At 37.7% G+C, this 20,046-nt stretch overlaps 2 protein-coding genes across 3 annotated transcripts; one reads left to right on the top strand and one right to left on the bottom strand.

The window, feature by feature from the left end:
- Positions 1-256: 256 nt before the first annotated feature.
- LOC103868839 (signal peptidase complex-like protein DTM1) lies at positions 257-1,408 on the bottom strand. Of its 2 annotated transcripts, none has more exons than XM_018658792.2 (2): positions 909-1,408; positions 257-494 (listed from the first exon to the last, which is right to left on the bottom strand). In XM_018658792.2, the coding sequence occupies exons 1-2, from the start codon at positions 1,148-1,150 to the stop codon at positions 404-406; spliced, it is 333 nt and encodes a 110-aa protein (XP_018514308.1). In that variant the 5' UTR covers positions 1,151-1,408; the 3' UTR covers positions 257-403. The 2 variants fall into 2 exon arrangements, with proteins under 2 accessions (XP_018514308.1, XP_009145142.1); XM_009146894.3 differs by having other exon boundaries at positions 308-491; positions 909-1,266.
- A 288-nt stretch (positions 1,409-1,696) lies between these two features.
- On the top strand, positions 1,697-9,925 carry LOC117133978. Its single transcript, XM_033291277.1, has 2 exons — positions 1,697-5,536; positions 5,602-9,925. Exons 1-2 carry the CDS (start codon positions 5,438-5,440, stop codon positions 6,439-6,441), a joined length of 939 nt encoding a protein of 312 aa, XP_033147168.1. The 5' UTR covers positions 1,697-5,437; the 3' UTR covers positions 6,442-9,925.
- Positions 9,926-20,046: the final 10,121 nt, after the last annotated feature.

Below are 20,046 nucleotides of genomic sequence, written 5' to 3'. Positions count from 1 at the left end.
CTAGTATTGGTGCTATTTTATTATGCCAATATTGGAATTCAAATTCATAATACATGACGAGTATTAACAAAAATAAATGTATATCTATTCTCTTGCGTCAGTGAATTTTATTTTTTTATCTGGCTAAAAGTATTTCTGACAAACAAAACTTAAATGTATCATAGTTTACCGTTAATTAATTCTTGCCTCACATTTTTCAGTAAAAGTTGACCAATATATCTACATTTTACAATTTTGTATTATCTTTAACAGCCAATATGGAATGGTGGATCTCTTTTTTTCTTTTGGTTTTAGTAGGTCTGACATATCATTCAGAATTCAAAATAATTTTTATTTAAAGGAACACCGCTAACATAATATGCTAATCAACACAGAACATACAGAAAGATGGAACAAAATGGCTTCATTTCGTCACGAACATCCACCACCTATACACTGCATATCCGTACACCGCTACGTATACAACCATCCGCATAGGGTACACTCTAAACCTGCTTAAAATTTACAGAATATCTCAATAACAAATTAGTCTAAAAACTATATAGCACATGAATAAATGAACTTAATAATTGCAGAATTCAAATATTAAGAGCTCATAGACCTAATTCGTAGTACACACATTACAAATGGAATCTAAGATAGTATGTTATTGGTATATGTTTACACAAATTTATCCTTTTGGGGGCAGGGGAAGGGTTGAGCAATAACATAAACAGAAACTTGGATCTAGAAAATATATCTTTTTGTCAACAATATACATTAGACGGATTTGAATTTGGATGGTATACACAAACAACACAAACACAACCTTCTTTGATTATCTGGATCTAACAACTTTAACATGTATACGCAACAACTAGTCTGAATATTCTTTAAATAAAAATAATTCTAATAAGATTATAAATAACCTTGAAGATTGTGATTTGCGGGAGAGAGCGGCGGCTCTTTCCTCGGCCGTAACAGGGTAGGTCCAGCGGGAGAAACTCCGATCAAAGAAGTCCCAGTCAGGTAAGACTATGCCAGCGATCAAAGAAACACCGATCGCATAAGTAATAACCGTCTTCTTTAAAGACTGTGTCCATAACCATACCAACACCATCACCAATGCAAGACCTACCATTGATGATCTCAAAGCTGCTTCGTTTGTCATATTAAAGAAAACTTAGAAGAAAATTTTCTTAGTATAGGTTTAGAAGTGTTATTACTTATTTTAAAAATGGATTAGCAGAAGGTTTTTCATTAGAAGGGAACAAAAAGGATGATAACAGAGAAACATGGAAAGAAGATTCACAGATTATGTAGGAGTTTCGTTTATCTGTTTATGTGTTAATATATATTAAATGTATTTTATGTCGATATATATCGGGAAAATGCGTGGCAATCAATTCAATTTAATGCAGCCATAAATGTTGAAATTTCCCAACTGTATTTTTAGATCCAGTTTGTGTTGAGAATCTATTTGATCGTTTCCTACCGTATCACTGGAAAAAGAAAAGTCTGTGTATAATGAAGTATAAGAATCATTGAACGTTAAATAATGAGCATATATACAAGCGTAAGATTACATATAAACAAAAATATATTGCGATTCCGTAACAGAAAACTTTGAACTCTATTTATATCACTACAAGAAAACATAGACCCTATGTAGTGGTTTTCCTTGTTAATTCGTCGTTAATAACGAAAAAGTTACGGCAAAATTTTCATTACGATGGGCAACTGTGAAATCCTCTGTGGAACTGAGGGGAGGATGTCGAATCCCTAGCTGCTATTGTCTCATCTCCAACGCTCTCGGCATCTGCGGATTTCCATCCGCCATAACGTCGAGTCTGCGTCGCAGCCATTTGATCCCGCAGCTGAGAGTTGTCTTGATCCCGTCTCTGAGAATAGGACGAAGTCACCATTGCGTCATGTTAACAGATCATATTGACACTGTGCTTCGCTAAAACAAAGAAAAAACATTAATTTTCAAATTTTATAAAGACTTAGTTAAAATTAAAATAATATCTCTTCAAATATCTCGTCTATCTTCTCTGTAGACAATGCGATGGGTGATTCATCGAAAGATGATAAGTGTATAAGTGTATAAGTGTTTTAGAATCTATTTATTATGTTTTAGAGTCTTTTTTAGAGTGTTTACAGATTTAGGAGTTTTTTTTGGCAATGTGGTGATTTTGAAGCATTTTGGTAATAAAGATTGAAGAAATTCATAGTTGTACGTCGAACCAATCTAGAGTCAACAATCAGAGTCAAACGTCGATCGGCAAACATCACGTGTCATCGATCGACAAACATCCCGTGTCGTCGATCGAAAAATATCATGTGTCATCGATCAACAACGAAGAGCGCAAGGCCCGACTTGGTTCCCAACCGACTTATAGCCCAAGTCCCACAACAATTACATAAATACCCCTGACCGACTTTAACCTAATATTTATGTACTCTTCCATTGTTTTGGGTAACACACGCTTTTCATTCTTTCATATTTTCACTGCAAACATATTTAGGGTTTTTATTAGTTTGGAGAGAAGATCCAAGACTCCTTCAGAGCTTTGTATTGGAACTCCAGTTTTTCAAATTTATTCTATTTGTGCATCTTATTCAGATTATTGCTATGTTTTGCTTTGCTATGTCTGAACACTACAAGAAAACTTTTCCGTAACGACGAAACATTACGAAGAAAATCTTTCCTCGTAAACTTACAAGTAGTTTACGAGGATGTTATGACGAAACTGAAATTCGTCGTTACGACGACGTAAAATTACAATGAAAACGTTTCGTCGTAAATACCTTGTAAATTTACGACGAAAGTACGTGGCAAACAATATTCGTCGTAAATTTACGAGGACGACGACACATGTTACCGTTATTTATTGGTGAAAACGTATATTGAATACGCTTTGAATTGCCCAATTTCGTTGCAAACTCGTTGTAAAACAGATGTAAGAGAGATGTAAAACCCTAGTAAAATCCTTGTTATACTTCACCTACCAAACTCGAAATTTTTTCTATATATATATGTCATTTCTCACAACTCACAAACGAAAACAAAAAAAAAATATCTTAGGAAAAAAAATTTCCAAAAAAATTTCCAAAAAACTCCCCAAAAAAATTCTAAAATTTTTTTGAAAAACAAAATTCCCCCAATTTTTTTTTTTAAAATGGCGGATGGCGGTAATATTTACGAGTTACAGAGTTAGATGTATTCCCATAAAGATTCAGAAGGGAGAGTGACGAATGCATTACTGAGCGGGCTAGAGACGTTCATGTACCAGGCGGGCTCTACACCGCTCACGCAAGAAAGCGGTAAGATGTTCTGCCCTTGTCAGAAATGCAAGAATTCAAAATTTGCACGTAGTGAAACTGTATGGAAGCGTTTAGTAAACTGGGGATTTACACCACAATATTATATTTGGTATCAAGGGAGAGAGTTATGGTCGAAATGAAGCTAGTATTAGTAATAATAATTTTGGGGATGCTGGTAATAATGAAGAACCAAGTCATTTGCATAATGAATATAATTACCATCAAGAAGAGCATATGGTAGATCATGATAGGGTTCAAGACATGATTATTGATGCAGTTTTAGAAAAAACTACAACAATAGTTGATGGAACTGGAAATGTAGAAGAACCTAATTTGGATGCAAAAAGGTTTTATGAAATGCTAGATGCTGCAAATCAACCAATCTACACTGGTTGTAGAGAAGGTCTCTCTAAATTATCTCTAGTAGCTAGGATGATGAATATTAAAACGGATCATAATTTACCTGAAAATTGCATTGATGCATGGGCGGAGTTGTTTAAACAGTATTTGCCAAAAAACAACGTGTCTGCTGAATCTTATTATGAGACTCAGAAATTGGTTTATAGTCTTGGGTTGCATTCAAAGATGATAGGTGTTTGCATTGACAACTGCATGATCTACTGGAAAGATGATGAGACGCTAGAAGAGTGTCAATTATGTAAGAAACCACGATTGAAACCGCACGGACGTGGGAGGAATATGGTACCATACCAAAGGATTTGGTACCTCCCAATTACAAACATGTTGAAAAAGTTATATCAATCTGAGAGGACTGCTGCATCGATGAGGTGGCATGCCGAACATGTCCAGAGGGATGGCCAGGTCGCTCATCCATCAGATGCCAGAGCGTGGAAACATTTCAACAAGTTAAACCCAGATTTCAGTAGAAATATTCGGAATGTCTATCTTGGGTTATGCACCGATGGATTTAGTCCATTCAGAATGTTTGAGAGACAATATTCTTTGTGGCCAGTCATTCTTACGTCGTACAATCTGCCGCCGGAAATGTGCATGGAACAAGAATTTCTATTCTTAACCATATTAATCCCTGGGCCGAAGCATCCAAAACGGTCGCTAGATGTTTTTATTCAACCGTTGATACAAGAGCTATAGTTGTGGTCAGACGGAGTGAGGGCATATGATTGTTCGTTGAAAATTAATTTTACGATGCGAGCAGTTCTGCTGTGGACGATAAGTGACTTTTATGCTTATAGGATGTTGTCTGGTTGGAAAACACATGGAAGATTATCTTGTCCATATTGTCTTGGATCGACGGATGCTTTTCAACTGAAGAATGGTAGGAAGAGTTGTTGGTTTGATTGTCATCGTTGCTTTCTCTCCATTTCTCATCCATACAGAAGAAATAAGACATTGTTTAGGTACAAAAGAGTTGTCAGAGACAGTCCTCCTCCATATCTCACCGGCCAACAGATCGAAGAGGACATTGATTATTACGGAGCTGAGGAAACAGTTAACTGTGGAGGAAACTGGCATGTTCCTGGAAATATGCCTGATAGGTATGGTGTGGCGCACAATTGGCATAAGAAGAGTATATATTGGGAGCTGCCTTACTGGTGATGCATATAGAGAAGAAATTTTTTGAGAACATCATGAATACAACACTAAACGTCCCTGGAAAGACAAAAGATAACAAGAAGTCAAGATGGATTTACCGGATATTTGCTCAAGAAGTGAGTTACATATCAAGAGCAATGACAACGTTCTTATCTTTCGGTTGTCATCAGAAGCCAAAACAACTATGTTTTATTGGGTTGCATCAGAAGTTAAGTTCCCAGATGGTTATGTTTCTAATATGTCAAGATGTGTTGAACAAGGTCAAAATTTCGTACGAGAAAAAGAGTTTCTAGAAGATATGATGATGGAGGAGTACCGACATCATATGCAGTTGATGGTGTTTCTGACATTTTCTGTCAAATTGGACGGTTTGGTGGTAAACTGAAAGAAGTATGGTGGTCATGTGAAGAAGATAAGCATAGTGCCCACACTTATATTTTGCTCAAGTGCGAGGATGCAATAATCCGTTCCTTTGAGAGGTAAATATTTTTGTGAATGTTAATTATATGAAAAATATTAGTTATATATGCTCTAACGCATTCATTTTATTTGCAACATGTTTGTATCTCAAGTTGAAGAAGCAATACCAGGAATATCCTCAACTGAAGTTGACGCATGGAAAGATAAGCACTTTGTCAAGTGGTTAAAATCACATGTATATATATCTCTCATTTCAGCATTGATGCTATAAGATAATTTTAACGGTGACGTTTTTTGTAGGTTGAGTATGACGATCCTTATTACCTCATCTGGTTTCACGATTTGGTCCAAGGTCCAGTAGCAAAGGTCACCACATCACCTATGTATTTAACACGAGGTTTTACCTTTCACACATACGAGTATGGGAGACATCGGGCAACAAGTAACTATGGAATATGTGTGAAAGGCGAAACAGACTTTTATGGGATCTTGCAGGAGATTATTGAAGTCGAATTTCTGGGGTTATTGAAGCTAAAATGCGCCCTCTTCAAATGTGAATGGTTCGACCACGTTGTGAACCGAGGTGTTCGGGTTAACAAATTTGGTGTTGTGGATGTCAATTCTTGGAGAAGATACAACAAGTTCGAGCCTTTCATCCTAGCTTCTCAAGCCGAGCAAGTTAGCTTCATTCCATACCCTCGCCTTCGCAGTTCTGGGATAAACTGGTTAGCTGTTATAAAAGTTACACCTCGTGGACGAATTGTTGCTGGAGAAGAACCACCTTTGCAAGAAGAAGACGCTATCGATGAAGTTGAGGTCACTGATCAACAACTTAATGAAATCCTTCTGATCAAAACGGAAAACCAACAATATGAAGATCTTCCCGAAGATGTGACAAATGAAGCACGTGAAGACGAGTTCGATGGAAGCGACGGTGATCATTGTACTGATCTTGATGAGAACGAAAACGATTCAGAACGATGTAATCTATGTAACAAATGTTGTTTTTCTTTTTCATTTTCTCATTTTAATGTATTTGTATCAAAAAGTTGTGTTTATATAATATGTTTAAAAAAATTAATTTGGAGTTTAGGGTTTAAGTTGGATAAAGAGGAAGAAGATGTAAAGAAGAAGAGATGATGTTATAAGATAAGTAACTTTGGGGTTTAGGTTTTCTGGTTCCGGGGTTTAGGGTTAAGCCTCGTAAAGTCGTCGTAAACAAAAAACACGGGCCTGGTAAATTTGTCGTAACCTGGTCAACGTAAATTTTACACGTAAAATTCGTCGTAATCTTAAAAACACGGGCATGGTAAATTCGTCGTAAATGAAAAAAACGTAGGCCTGGTAATTTCATCGTAATTAAAAAAAACACGGGCATGGTAACTTCATCGTAAAGTTCTGACGACTTTACGAGGAATGCCTTTTCTTATGTATAGGCGACACCTCAGAACGAGCTTTGCTCGTTCATTCCTCCCAAATCCCTCTCCATTCCTTTCAAGGTAACCTCTCCCTCTCTCTAATTTTTTTTTAAAAAAACATTGTTTAGTTTTAAGTGGTTAGTATAGGTAATTAGCTTAAGGGGTTAGTATAGGTAATTAGTTTAAGTGGTTAGTATAGGTAATAAGTTAGGTATCAGAATAATATTTTTTAACTATGTCATTATTTATAAAACTAACTGTAATTTTTTATAAAATTTAGATGGGTCCTAGAAGAAAGCCAGCAGCACCAACTTACTCTCAGATGTTTCATGATGGTATCGGTACATCTTCTTCCGTCCATTATCTTCCGAGGCAGTTCCGGACTCTCAGACATCCCAGAGAGTTTTTTGGAGTCCTCCTCCTCCTGCACCTCATATGTGCCACCTCCTCCTCCTCCAGCCGCTGCACCTTAGCCTGTCCCAGGAGGTGCAATTCATCCAGATTTGTGTGTGCTTCTGTCTGCTCCATACGCGAGATATACAGTGGAGGATTTGCTCGTCCAGTCTGGACGAGAGGGGTTGGATCTTCTGGATCCCGATAGACCACCGGGAACTTATTGGTAACTTATTATTTTTAGTACATTAAATTTTATTTTTTTTCTTCTAACAATTAGGTTATCTTTTCAGATTTGGGGCCAACAACCGTGTTGGCCGGAGCGTGTCAGAGACGATCAAGGGCTACTACGACGGAGCCTCCCCAAATTGGAGCAAGACTCCAGACCACGTTAAGACAACTTGGTTGAAATGTTTTGCGGTAATTGTTTTTTAAACATCTAATTAAATATTTATTTTAATTCTTTTAAAATTTTGTTTGTTTCAGCAAAGATGGCACTGGTCCTTGGGAATCACCAAGAGGGTGAAGAGGGAGTTCATTGCAAAGGCAAAGACCCGCCTTTGCAACACTGTCTCCGACTGGAAGGACAAGTGGGAGATCTACGGTTATGACGGAAAGCCCACCGAGCTCAAGAAGGAAGTATGGGATGATCCCATGGCCTATTGGAAGCTACCCTCTTCGATTCGTAAGGCCAACTCGTGCTCCGCTTCCTGAAGAACGAAGGACAAAGATGGTCACTTGCCCATGGTTCACAGAACCGGGAGTCTTACCATCTCTGTCTGATCTATTCAAGATGACTCACGCCACATCAGACAGGATTTTTGTGGATCCGGCATCCGAGAAAATCTTCAACGCAATGGCTTCTCGGGTTGATGAGTGGGAGATGCAATTAACCCAGCTGTCTCCCGATGGATTACCCATCAAACTGACCACCAAAGAGGTCGACATGATCTTCGAAGAGGTAAAACTTTATAAATTTATTTAAATAAATTTAACTATTTAATAAAATTTAACTATATTAATATGCATTTATAGGTGGCTCCTAGAAAGAAGGGACGGACAGTGGGCATAGGTTATGTTAACGAAGTTGCTAAGGAAACTTCGTCATACGCTTCGAGACGTGATGAAGAGAACTCTCAGATGCGAGCTCAGATGGATAGCCAGCATGATCATTTAGACTCTCTTGAGGATCTACTGGACGTGATGGCGGTGGGAAATCCGACTATGCAGCGAGCACTAAATGAGAGACGAGCAGCTCTCGGGATGCCAATACTGAAATCCGAAGATGCCGATCCAGACCGTTCTCAACCGAGCACCGCCACCGACTACTTCGATAATATGTTGTAGTTTTTTTTGTTTCATTTTGCATTATGAATTTAAATATTATGTTATGACTTTTAAATAGTTTCTAACAATATGTTTTCATTTTCATATTTCATTTTATATTTAAAATTTTTAAAACTTCAAATTTTAAATAATATTATTATTTTAATTTAATATTAAATGGTAAGGAACGATGTAAATTCGTTGTAAACTTTACATGGAATTTACAACGAAATCCTTGTAACATCGTCGTAACGTTTACGTGGAGCTTACATGGATAGCATTGTAAATGATACATGGAGTTAACATCGAGATAATACGAGTACTTTACAACGAAATGTTACGTCTCGTTTACGACGAAATGTTTCCTTCCGTTTTACGAGGAAAGCATTCCTCATAAACGTTACCACTTGTTTACGACGAAACCTCCGTTACGATGGACGTTTAACAACGAAACTGTTTTCGAGGTTAATTCGTCGTAACACCCTTTTTACGACGAATTTGCAAGGAATATTGCCCTCGTAAAAAATATGTTTTCCTGTAGTGGAGTAATTCACTTGTTAGATTTAGGGTTTAAGTAAGATCATGAGAGATTAGCCCAAACTATAGAACTGCTAAGGTGATAGACATCCTTCAAGGAATTGCCTGTAATGCTTGTGTTCCAGAGTAGCTAACTAGAACCCTGATTTTAGGATTGTGGACAACTACGATGGTAGGTTCTGCACCAGAATAGATTCCCTTGAGTTACGATTGCTAGAAAAAAATGACAACTGATTTAGTTAAGACTGTTGAATCTAACGATCAACTCGCTAAAGCTTTCCTAAGGAAACATCAATCAACACTAATCCAATAGCGTCGATTGACGTTTGATCTTTATCAACAAGCATAAGCTGAGATATTAGACTTAGTCAATAAGATTGATTCACATGCGGAAGCTGAAATAATTTCTCATTAGAATTCGAGTTCTAGGATTGGGAACCTGAGCATTCTATATCATTATAATCGTGATTACCAGAAACCTTATATCTACTTGCTTTCTCATAACTGTTTACAACCTCAAACAATTAATCAACTGAACAACTACCTTGTTCGCCTCTGCTGTTTATTGATTTACTATGTTTGCCTAGCTTAATCATAAACTAATTTGGATATATTGTGTGCCCTAGCTCCTCGTGAATTCGATCCCTAAGTACTAGGACTGAACCTCTTATTTGAGAGAGTAAAAGTCACTCTTTGGGGTAATTTGAGTAATACCAAATCTGGCGCCGTTGATCGCCATTAGATCTTATTAGTTAGATTTAGTCTCGGTTTTCTTGTTATAGATTTTCTCATAAAAAAATTCTTGATTTATTTTTGGTGAATGTCCAGAAGTACCAGAAGTAACAAAGAAAATTCGCTGCTATTCTCAGATCCCGCACACTTAAAACACATAAACCGCAAAGAGAAACGCGCTGCATCTATCGATAACAACTCAGATCCGTCGATCGACTGATATGCTCAAATTAACCCTAGAGCAACTTACCCTCTCAAATAAGAGGTTCAATTGTAGTACTGAGGGATTGAATCCACATAAACTCTAAAATTACACAATATATTTATTGTTTTCGAAGTAATGCTAGACAGTAATGACTTTAAGCAAGTAAATAAATAGAAGTTGTTTGTTGGTTATCAAGATGAGGGAAATGCTAGACTTAGGTGAACTCTCAGATTTTGATAAGTATGAAAACTAAATGAGTTGTTAGAGATTTATTAATAGACTTGTTCTCGAACTCAAACTTGGAGTATAATCTATCCACTTTCGTATGTAGTGATTATCTAATGCTTAGACCTAGGAATCCAACTCTCATATGCAAGTCCTAAGGGAGTGTCAAAATATGCCTCCTATGTATTGTCGATCGATGTTTCATATTGATTGTCGATCGATGTATCATATGGATTGTCGATCGATACTACTTCTAGCAAGCTTTAGCGAATGGGTTTTATGTGTTCTCTAACCACCTAGACCAACTTTCCTATGCTCATGGCTAATCAGATCATACTAGTTTTATTCTGGCAACAGGGCAAGCTCTCACTTGCGCCAATCAATCCTAAGATCTAATTTTAGGGTTATCAATCCAAAGCTTAGCGGTAAGAACAACTAGATGAAGAACTAACTAAATCACCCTAAAAACAATACAGATTTAACAAACCATAAGTTTACCTTTGATGAACTCTAAATCTAACCGACCGATCGACACTCCCGTAGGACTTGCATACCGGTTTAAGGTTATCAATCCTAAGCTTAGCAGTATGGCGCATTCCCCAAAACCGGCCAAACCAGTTATGCATTTGCCTCATTTGGAGTCTCACCGGTTTACTCAGTTGCAAACCAAATATTGGTGACCAGGAGAGACATCTAACCATTCAGAAGATATGTCCAACGATCCAGGAGAGTCAGAGACGTTCTTACAATGAAGCAATAAGCATAGGAATTAGAGGATTTTCAATATTTCCAACTTTTCTTTTCCGGCTGCATTTACACTATGGAGTATACGTAACACCCCGACCGTCCACGGCTAATGGGCCTCCCACACTGCTCACTAGGCCCATTGGACCCATTCCGTGCGATCGGAAATGCTTAATTTTTGGAAAGCTCATTTGTCTTGTTTATTGATCATGGAATCACCACGTGACCTATCCCCATGGTTTGGACTTACTCGCACGATATCGTGAATCACTTCCCGATAGTTCATCCATCCTTCCACTACTTCAGCTTAAGCACGCGTAACTCTAGAGTTCTAAACTGATGTGTGTACGGAAAGGTAAGTGCACTTTGATGATATAGGTAGCAAAATCAATTCTCTTAAACCTTTTTGATATACCACAAACGGGATGTTACAATTCACCTCCTCTCAAAGAACGCAACGTCCTTGTTGCGCCCCAAGATCGTTACCCATATGTTAGTGTGAGCTCTCACTGACTCCACATTCGTCTGTTTTTGGCTCTGATACCACTTGCAGCACCCCATCCGCACATGGCTAATGGGCCTCCCACGACTGCTCACTCGGCTCGTGGGCTCCATCCTGTCCGATGGGCAGTGCGCTAATTTATGAAGACTTGAAAGTCATGTTTTACTGACCCTGCAATCACCACATGACCTTTTCCCATACTTTGACCTCACTCATGTCAAAATATGCGTCTAGGTTTGCGAACTACTAATTGACATGGGATATCAGTCGAGCTGACGACGTAAAACAAACGCTTAGTGAGAAGCAACCCATTAGTAAGTATGTGTATTACTGAAATTTTGCATTTTCTAGGATTTATATTAGTTATCTTTATTTAGGACTTTAATTCGATTTTTGAAAAGAAAAGTGTTAATTACGAGAAGCATTTGTCGATCATTTGGATCATTTATAACTCGACACTTCTCTTTCTTCCCACAAAACCCGATAACACTTCAAAATTTTCACCCATCGATTTCTCTCTTGTTTGTTGATCAAATTTGTTGATTCTAAAGCCTAATCCACTCGATTTTTTTAACTCTCTGTCTCTTTGGTTTACTCATTCAACCTATCTACAGGGTATGTTCCCAAAATCTCTTAATTAATTTTAAAGAATTTTAGGGTTCATAAAAAAACTCGAATTAAACTGGGATTTAGGCTTAATTTAGAACAATTTAGGAAGATGGTATAATAGACAAGGTATATCGACTGATCCTATTGATTTTTAGTCCATTTTGAGATCTATTATTTTTTCAGGTTTCGAGAATGAGTGCCAATCGATACCTTCGTATGTCGTTTGACACCAGTCGCTTAGTTATCATTGTTGCTGATTTTTTTTTTTCATTTTGGTCTTTTGTTGCAGATGGACGAGAGAAGGACTAAACGACGCTTTAAAAATGCTGAGTTTTTCAGCTCTGCACCACCACCTATGTTGTGCCATCTCCCTTGGCCAAATGAAGAACATGACACGACTGAGACGAGGTTCGTTTCCCAAACTCGCGAGAAGCAGTGGGGTTAAAGGCATGCACCTATCAACAGATATTTGAGAAATGTGATGACTATGACAGCTTGTACTACAACGCCTATCAGGGCATTACCATTGAGCCCACACGTTTTTTCGATAAGGATGTCGTGAAGAAGTTAGCCCTTCATGCTGACTTCAAGGAGATGTTCAGAGATCTGGGGTGGGCACTATGGTTACAAAGTCGTACGATCTATATCCTGATTTGGTCAGACATTTCATGGCCACAGTTCAGATTATCTACAATAACGAGAGGGTCAAGAGAGCAAATGAGGGTAATTTGACTTTCTTCATCAAAGGCATCAAATGTAGGATTCCGATCTAGACCTTTGTAACATTTATGGGTTTTCAAACCCTGAGAAAACTCGTGCCACTATTCCTTCATTTCCCAGACAAGGGGAATTCTGGGGCATGTTCGCTACTGGGTATTTTGATTCGAAGCAAGCTAATTAGTCTGACATGCGCCATCCGACCTTGCTCTACTTCATCAAGGTCCTTGCCAACATTTTGTTGTGCAAGATGGAGGCGAACAAAGTGAGGGTAAAGGCGGTGCCACTGTTGTATTACTCGATTAGGGAGTTAATCGATGGTACGATTCAGGGAACGTCCGCTGACCATCTGGTCAACCTAGGGCATATCTTTGCTGAGAACTTGGTTTCATTTAAGAGGAAGGCAGTTACTGGGACATACGCGAAGGAGTCGGTAGGGATTCTTCTTACACATATTTTTAGACATCAGGGGATTCATTTGGATCAGACCACAGTCAAATGCGACATGTATATTATGGATGATACACATTTGCGAGCGTGCAGTGGCAGAAGGATGGTCGTCTCGGGTTCTTTATTGATGAGATAGGGCCACACTTGATCGAGCTGCCCAACCGAAAGGCTACAAACTTTGATGGTGGCCACTCTAGGCTTGAGTTCCATCCTGACCTGCTCTTCCTTCTCAACCCACCTGTCAGACTCCGCAGACAAGCTGGAACTCACGCTGCAGATGCACCATCTGAGGATTCTGATCCTCCAGCCGCTCTGATGTGGTCATCAGATCAGCAACTGAACCGGAGGTCAACCCAAAGCCCTACTCAACCAGCCAAGGCGCCAAGCAGAACACATGTGCACTAAAAATGTCATATCTTACAAACCAGGAGGGTTTAAGTCACGAGACAAATTTTAATGGACTCTACACTCAAGAAGGAGTCCAGCCCATTTGGAATCAGTCCAAAATACGCACGGATCAAGAAGTTATTTATTTTTCAAGAAAGAGGTTTCCCAGCCCGTCTATCTGGGAGTACCCGACTTTAGAAGGCGATTCCAGCCCAAGGAAGGAGCGGCCTGAACCAAAGCCCATCATAGGATTCAAGAGGAATCTCTCAGCTTTCCAGAAAGCCCAATATCAGGAGAAATGGCCACGGAATTATGAAGTTATGATCCAATCTCCAAAACCGGCCAAACCAGTTCTACACTTGCCTCAATTGGAAGCTAACCGGTTCAATGAGCTTCAAACCAGACATTGGCGACCAGGAGATCATTTCAACCAATCAGGAGACATCATACACGGCCAAGAGGAGTTCTACAAGTCCATACCTTGCACCAGCCAACATAGGATCAACAGGATCCTCATTTACTCAAAGCTGCCTTATTTGGAGCAAACCGACATTAATGTGCAACAGCTCTTTTCTCTTCAGATTAGGCACGACCTCAGCACATTCCAAGCAGTCAAGAAGGTTCCCAGGAAGCTTAGTTATCCCCTAAAACCGTCCAGGTTCAAGAAGGATCAGATTCTTTACTTGGAGCCAAAATCCTACAAAAAGCTCCAATGGCTAGTTTTCGATTTCTTTCTTAGTTTTGATTTGTTTCATTTTCTATTTAATTTAGAACGTTAGGACCTTTGTCTCTGAGCATTATATAAGCTCCTAGACGTCCATTGTAAAGAGGAACCCTTAATCACCAAGTTAATAGAAATTTTATTCAGTTTTATCAAAATTGTTCTTTGTATAAAATATCGGTCTTTAGGATTCAAAGAGAGATTCTTTGTTGCCTTATTGATTTCGTGAGTCTAGTTTGTTTGTGCAAATCAAACAAGCTCAGTACACAGATTGAGAGAGTCAATCACTTCGATCCATCATTCCATCAGATTGAGAGATTCAATCAAACCTTCCTCCACAAATCCACTTCAGTTCATCTTCTAATCAAGCTGAGAGTGATACACATCCAGCAGCTTGATTCCGCCATATCTATCCCTTTCTTTTGTTTATTTATCTTGTTTCAATATCATTATCATCATCATCTCATTTGTTTTCATATTTGTTTCTGTTTGCATCATAAAAACTCTAAAGTTATAAAAATCTCACAAAAAGCTCCAACGGCTAGTTTTCGATTTCTTTCTTAGTTTTGATTTGTTTCATTTTCTATTTGATTTAGAACGTTAGGACCTTTGTCTCTGAGCATTATATAAGCTCCTAGACGTCCATTGTAAAGAGGAACCCTTAATCACCAAGTTAATAGAAATTTTATTCAGTTTTATCAAAGTTGTTCTTTGTATAAAATATCGGTCTTTAGGATTCAAAGAGAGATTCTTTGTTGTCTTATTGATTTCGTGAGTCTAGTTTGTTTGTGCAAATCAAACAAGCTCAGTACACAGATTGAGAGAGTCAATCACTTCGATCCATCATTCCATCAGATTGAGAGATTCAATCAAACCTTCCTCCACAAATCCACTTCAGTTCATCTTCTAATCAAGCTGAGAGTGATACACATCCAGCAGCTTGATTCCACCATATCTATCCTTTTCTTTTGTTTATTTATCTTGTTTCACTATCATTATCATCATCATCTCTTTTGTTTTCATATTTGTTTCTGTTTGCATCATAAAAACTCTAAACTCATAAAAATCGGTTCTCTTTGTTGTCAGGTTTAAACCTTGGTTCCACCATTCAACCAATTCGTGAGTTACCCCCAACAGATTGAGAGATTCAATCAAACCTTCCTCCACAAATCCACTTCAGTTCATCTTCTAATCAAGCTGAGAGTGATACACATCCAGCAGCTTGATTCCGCCATATCTATCCCTTTCTTTTGTTTATTTATCTTGTTTCACTATCATTATCATCATCATCTCATTTGTTTTCATATTTGTTTCTGTTTGCATCATAAAAACTCTAAACTCATAAAAATTGGTTCTCTTTGTTGTCAGGTTTAAACCTTGGTTCCACCATTCAACCAATTCGTGAGTTACCCCCCCCCCCCCCCCTGTGCCTACAACACGCTCCAGCTGCTCTTGTTCCACCTACTGCTCCTTTTCCTGACTTCCCTCATATTCCAGAGATACCCATCCTGGACCATGGAGACTTTCAGCGCGTCTTGGTGGATGCTCTTTAGGCCATCTGGGCCAGGGTTGAGGCATTATTGAGGTGCCAGTGCATGAGCCGACCACGTAACCGAGCGAGATCGCCAACAGCTTCTATAGGCCCTTCAAAGAGTCCAGATGAGGAGTAGTCTTATCTTTTACTCCTTTAGTATCAATGTTTTAAGTTCCAGTTAGTTTCAATTTATGTCTGCACATATTTCCCTTTTTTATCTTGCTATTAACGTCTGTTTAGGTGTCTAACAGAGCTAAATTTGTTGACTGATAAATCAAATACAATGATCTAGGCTACTTGACACGTTAACTAGAATGCAGATTCATTCTTTATAGGCGGTATCGATTGACATCGTTGCTGGTGGAGATCGACACCTGGGACAGAGAGATACGAATTTTACATCTCATTAACTAGCAAATATAATTTGTTTTATATTATCATTAATCTTAGTCGGAGTATCACTAAGGACAGTGTTTTTTTTAAGTCTGTGGGAAGTATTTACTGATATAATGTATTTAGTTTGCATTCCTATTGTACATGCGAGTTCACCTAAGTATAGCTTCTTCTCATCTTGATAACTTACAAACACTACTTATTTTTTACTACATTCTATTATTTACTTTCTAGCTTTCCTTCGAAAACAAAAAATCTATTGTCGGATCTTAGAGTATCTGTGGATTCGATCCATAAGTACTTCAACTAAAATCTTATTGAGAAAGTACATTAACGTTAATTTGAACAATATCAGGACACGATTTTCTAGTTTCTACGACCAGGGCTATAACCAGATTTTCAAGGTGGTTATATTGTGTCTCCGCGTTAAGGAGTGATATGTTGACGTAATACACCAGATATTTCCTTTTTCCTTCTTCTCACACTAGAACGGCAGACACTGCATGCTCTGATCCCGCCAAATAGAGCAACAATATTTCTCTGTTTTTGGCTTTGATAGTAAGGGAAGCATGGTGAGGTGCTCCTTTACCTTGATGAAGGCGCTCTCGTCACATTTGAAATTGTTTGGATTATTGAGGGTTTCGAAGAAGGCATGGGACTTATCTGATAGTTGTGAGATAACTCAGACTGCCATTCTTCCTATCAATTTGTGTACTTCCGTCAGGCTTCTTGGTGAAGTGATATAACTCAAATTACCCTAAGTAGTGAATTACTCTCTCAAATAAGAGGTTCAGATGTAGTACTGAGGGATCGAATCCACATATACTCTAGGATTACAAAGTAGATTTATAGTCTTCGAATTAAAGTTAGATTTAGAGATTTTTAAAGCGATAAATGAATTGGCGAGCAAAGTTATTGCTCAATTGATTTGTTTTGAGGCTGTTAACAGTTAGGAGAATGGTTAGATTCAGGTATAATCTCAGGTATAAATGTTACAACAGAGAGTACAAAAGAAACATTGAATACACAAAGTAATAAGAATGAACAACAACACCGGAGAACTCTGTCAGATTTCTTCTGCATATTCACTTTCCATCTCATACAATTTTCATACTAGGCTAATATCCATAAGATGAAACTCCAAACCTTATATCACATCATAATCCTTATAAACTCTAATTCCCTTTGTTGTATAATATTGACCAACTCCCGATTTATAACTAGACATATCTTCGATAAAGAATCCAATATATTGATTCTTTAGAAAAAGCATAGAAATTAGAGTTGTCAATTTTCAACGATTATACGAACATCGCCATACAACAAAGGGATTGCATCTTTAATTCCGAACCATTTTCTCTTCCATAGTAGTTTCCATAGATTCATCAATGATTTTGTTTTGCCCATATTCCTTTGTGGTTACATCACCATAGCCAAACTCCATTTTTGGCTTCGGTCGCTTAGTCGTATAAGAACCCAATATATTGATTCTTCAAGTTGAAACCAAAATTGAGTGTCTAGCATTCTCAATCTCCCAAACTCTAATACACCATGGTGGTTTCCATGAATGTTGTTTCCAAAGCAATGAACTTAAAATGAGTTCCTTAACATTTGATTATGGAATCAACACAAATGGCTTTGTATTGTCAGCAATTACCAAAAGATCTCTTCCAACAATCCGGTAGTTCTCCAAGAAGATGAAGTTCCCGGAATCCATAACTGTCAATCAAAAAACAATGGTACTCTTTGAAATTGGGCATCTCAAAGGATTAAAATATCCTTCACGGGGATTACGGGTTCAACATGGGTGAGATCAACACAGTGATATACATCCAAAAGGAACCATAAATGAAACATCTCCAAACTTAGAGGAAATAGAATAGACAGATCAAGGAATTGATGAGAATTGAGTTAGATCCTTCTCGACATATTGTCGCTCTTTTGATCGCCTGTGGAGAGAAAATGGTTTCTCAGAAAAATAGTGTTAAATAAATAATATTGTTTTTATGAATATATTTTTATTTTATTATATTTTATTTTTTCAGTTAATTTTTAAATGATATACTAGATATAGATACATCAAAAATTATAAATGCAATATTGGTATAATAAAAAAATTACAGTTACAATTCAACCAATCATTCATTAAGTTTGTGGTTTCCATCTCGTGTGCTCATGTGTGCTTGTATGGGTTGGATATAGAGATAGCTTTGGACCTTCAATGTTGTAGGATGAAGATTTTGGTCTACAAATACCAGTTCTTGACTTTTTAGTTGGGGAGTCCCTCATACACATATAAACAGGATTTAGTCTCACATTATGATATTTGTATACTTTGACATCAATAATGAATGTCACTGTTATTAGTCACTTTCCATCGTAAGAATTTGGGGAAACAATTTGTGATACTTTTAACTTGGCTGCATCTACAAGCTTTCCAGTTTTCCATTGCTACGCAACTAGTCTTGTGTTTATGATTATGATATCGATAAATGTTTTGGAAGTTTTTGTTTTCATTTACATATTAGAAAATGAAAACATCAACTTTTCAGTTACATTATTCAATTTAGCCTATGAAGTTTATGTGGTTGATAAAATTGTATTCCATTGCAATTTTATATGACCCCAGATGTAAAGTGTAAAATAAGACATAGTTGATGATAGGGAACCCAAAGAGATGGAACTCGGCGATGCTTGAAAACTATGTCAGTCCGGAGAATATCTCACTGATCAATCGTTGGCCATAAGCTAAGGATATCATCGAGATAAGTATTGTTGGAGCTATACTAAGAATGTGATGTACAATGTTAAGTCAGGATATTGGGTAGCCAGAAACGTTCTTAACAGTGATACGGTGGACATCCAGGTAGAGACGAGTATCACAAAACTCCAAGCCTTTGCTTGGAAAATACAACCTCCACCAAAACTGAAACATTTTATTTGAAAAACAATTTATGGACACTTGGCCATAACAAGAAACCTAGCACATCGTCATATGCGATGCGACAACCATTGTCCTAGATGTGGAGCTGAAGAAGAAACTATAAATCTTACCATCTTTGAATGTCTCACAGCCCTACAGACATGGGCACATGCAGCAACCCCAACTCCACCACTGATGTTCCCTAGTACAAGACACTATACAAACATAGATTATCTCTTTTGCGGAAGAACGATATTGAAGACCCTGAGTTGGATAAAGACTCATACCTTTGGATTATGTGGTATATTTAGAAAGAAAAGAATGATAAATTATTCAGAGGGATAGACATGGATCCATTGGAAACAATCTGACATGCTGAATCAGAATGTCATGCTTGTTTTGAAGCAAATTTCAAACATGAAGAACAAGAAGTTACACAAAACCCTCAACATGTAGCAAATTCTGAAATATGCATGATAAATGGACCATGGACACATGACGCACTGTTCAATGGTTATGGATGGACATGGACAAAATCTGGAGGGGTAATTCAGCTATTGGGAGAAAGAAACCAGAGGCGAAGAATCTCACCACTTCACTCAGAGCTCGAGGTTCTCTTATGGGCGATGGATTGTATGCTTCAGCTATCGACGTGTCAGGCTTTTGGCACCGATTGCAAGGATATAGTCTTGATGATTCAAGACCGAGGAGCATGGCCTAACTTTTCCACTGTGGAACTAGAGTGTAGATTCACTGAATCCTATAAAAGTCCATGGATTTATAAATATCTATATTTTTAAAGAAAGAATAAGTTATCGTTAAAAGTCCATGGATTTATAAATATCTATGGATATTATTCCATCAACTAGGGGTGTACATTATTCACTTTAATGATCATGAGCTAACTCATGAGCTTGGTCGTTTTTATG

This window comes from Brassica rapa, chromosome A05 (assembly GCF_000309985.2).
Source record: "Brassica rapa cultivar Chiifu-401-42 chromosome A05, CAAS_Brap_v3.01, whole genome shotgun sequence".
In the NCBI taxonomy this organism is placed as follows: domain Eukaryota; kingdom Viridiplantae; phylum Streptophyta; class Magnoliopsida; order Brassicales; family Brassicaceae; genus Brassica; species Brassica rapa.
Note: the sequence above shows the minus strand (reverse complement) of the source record. Positions and strands in the feature narration are given on the sequence as shown.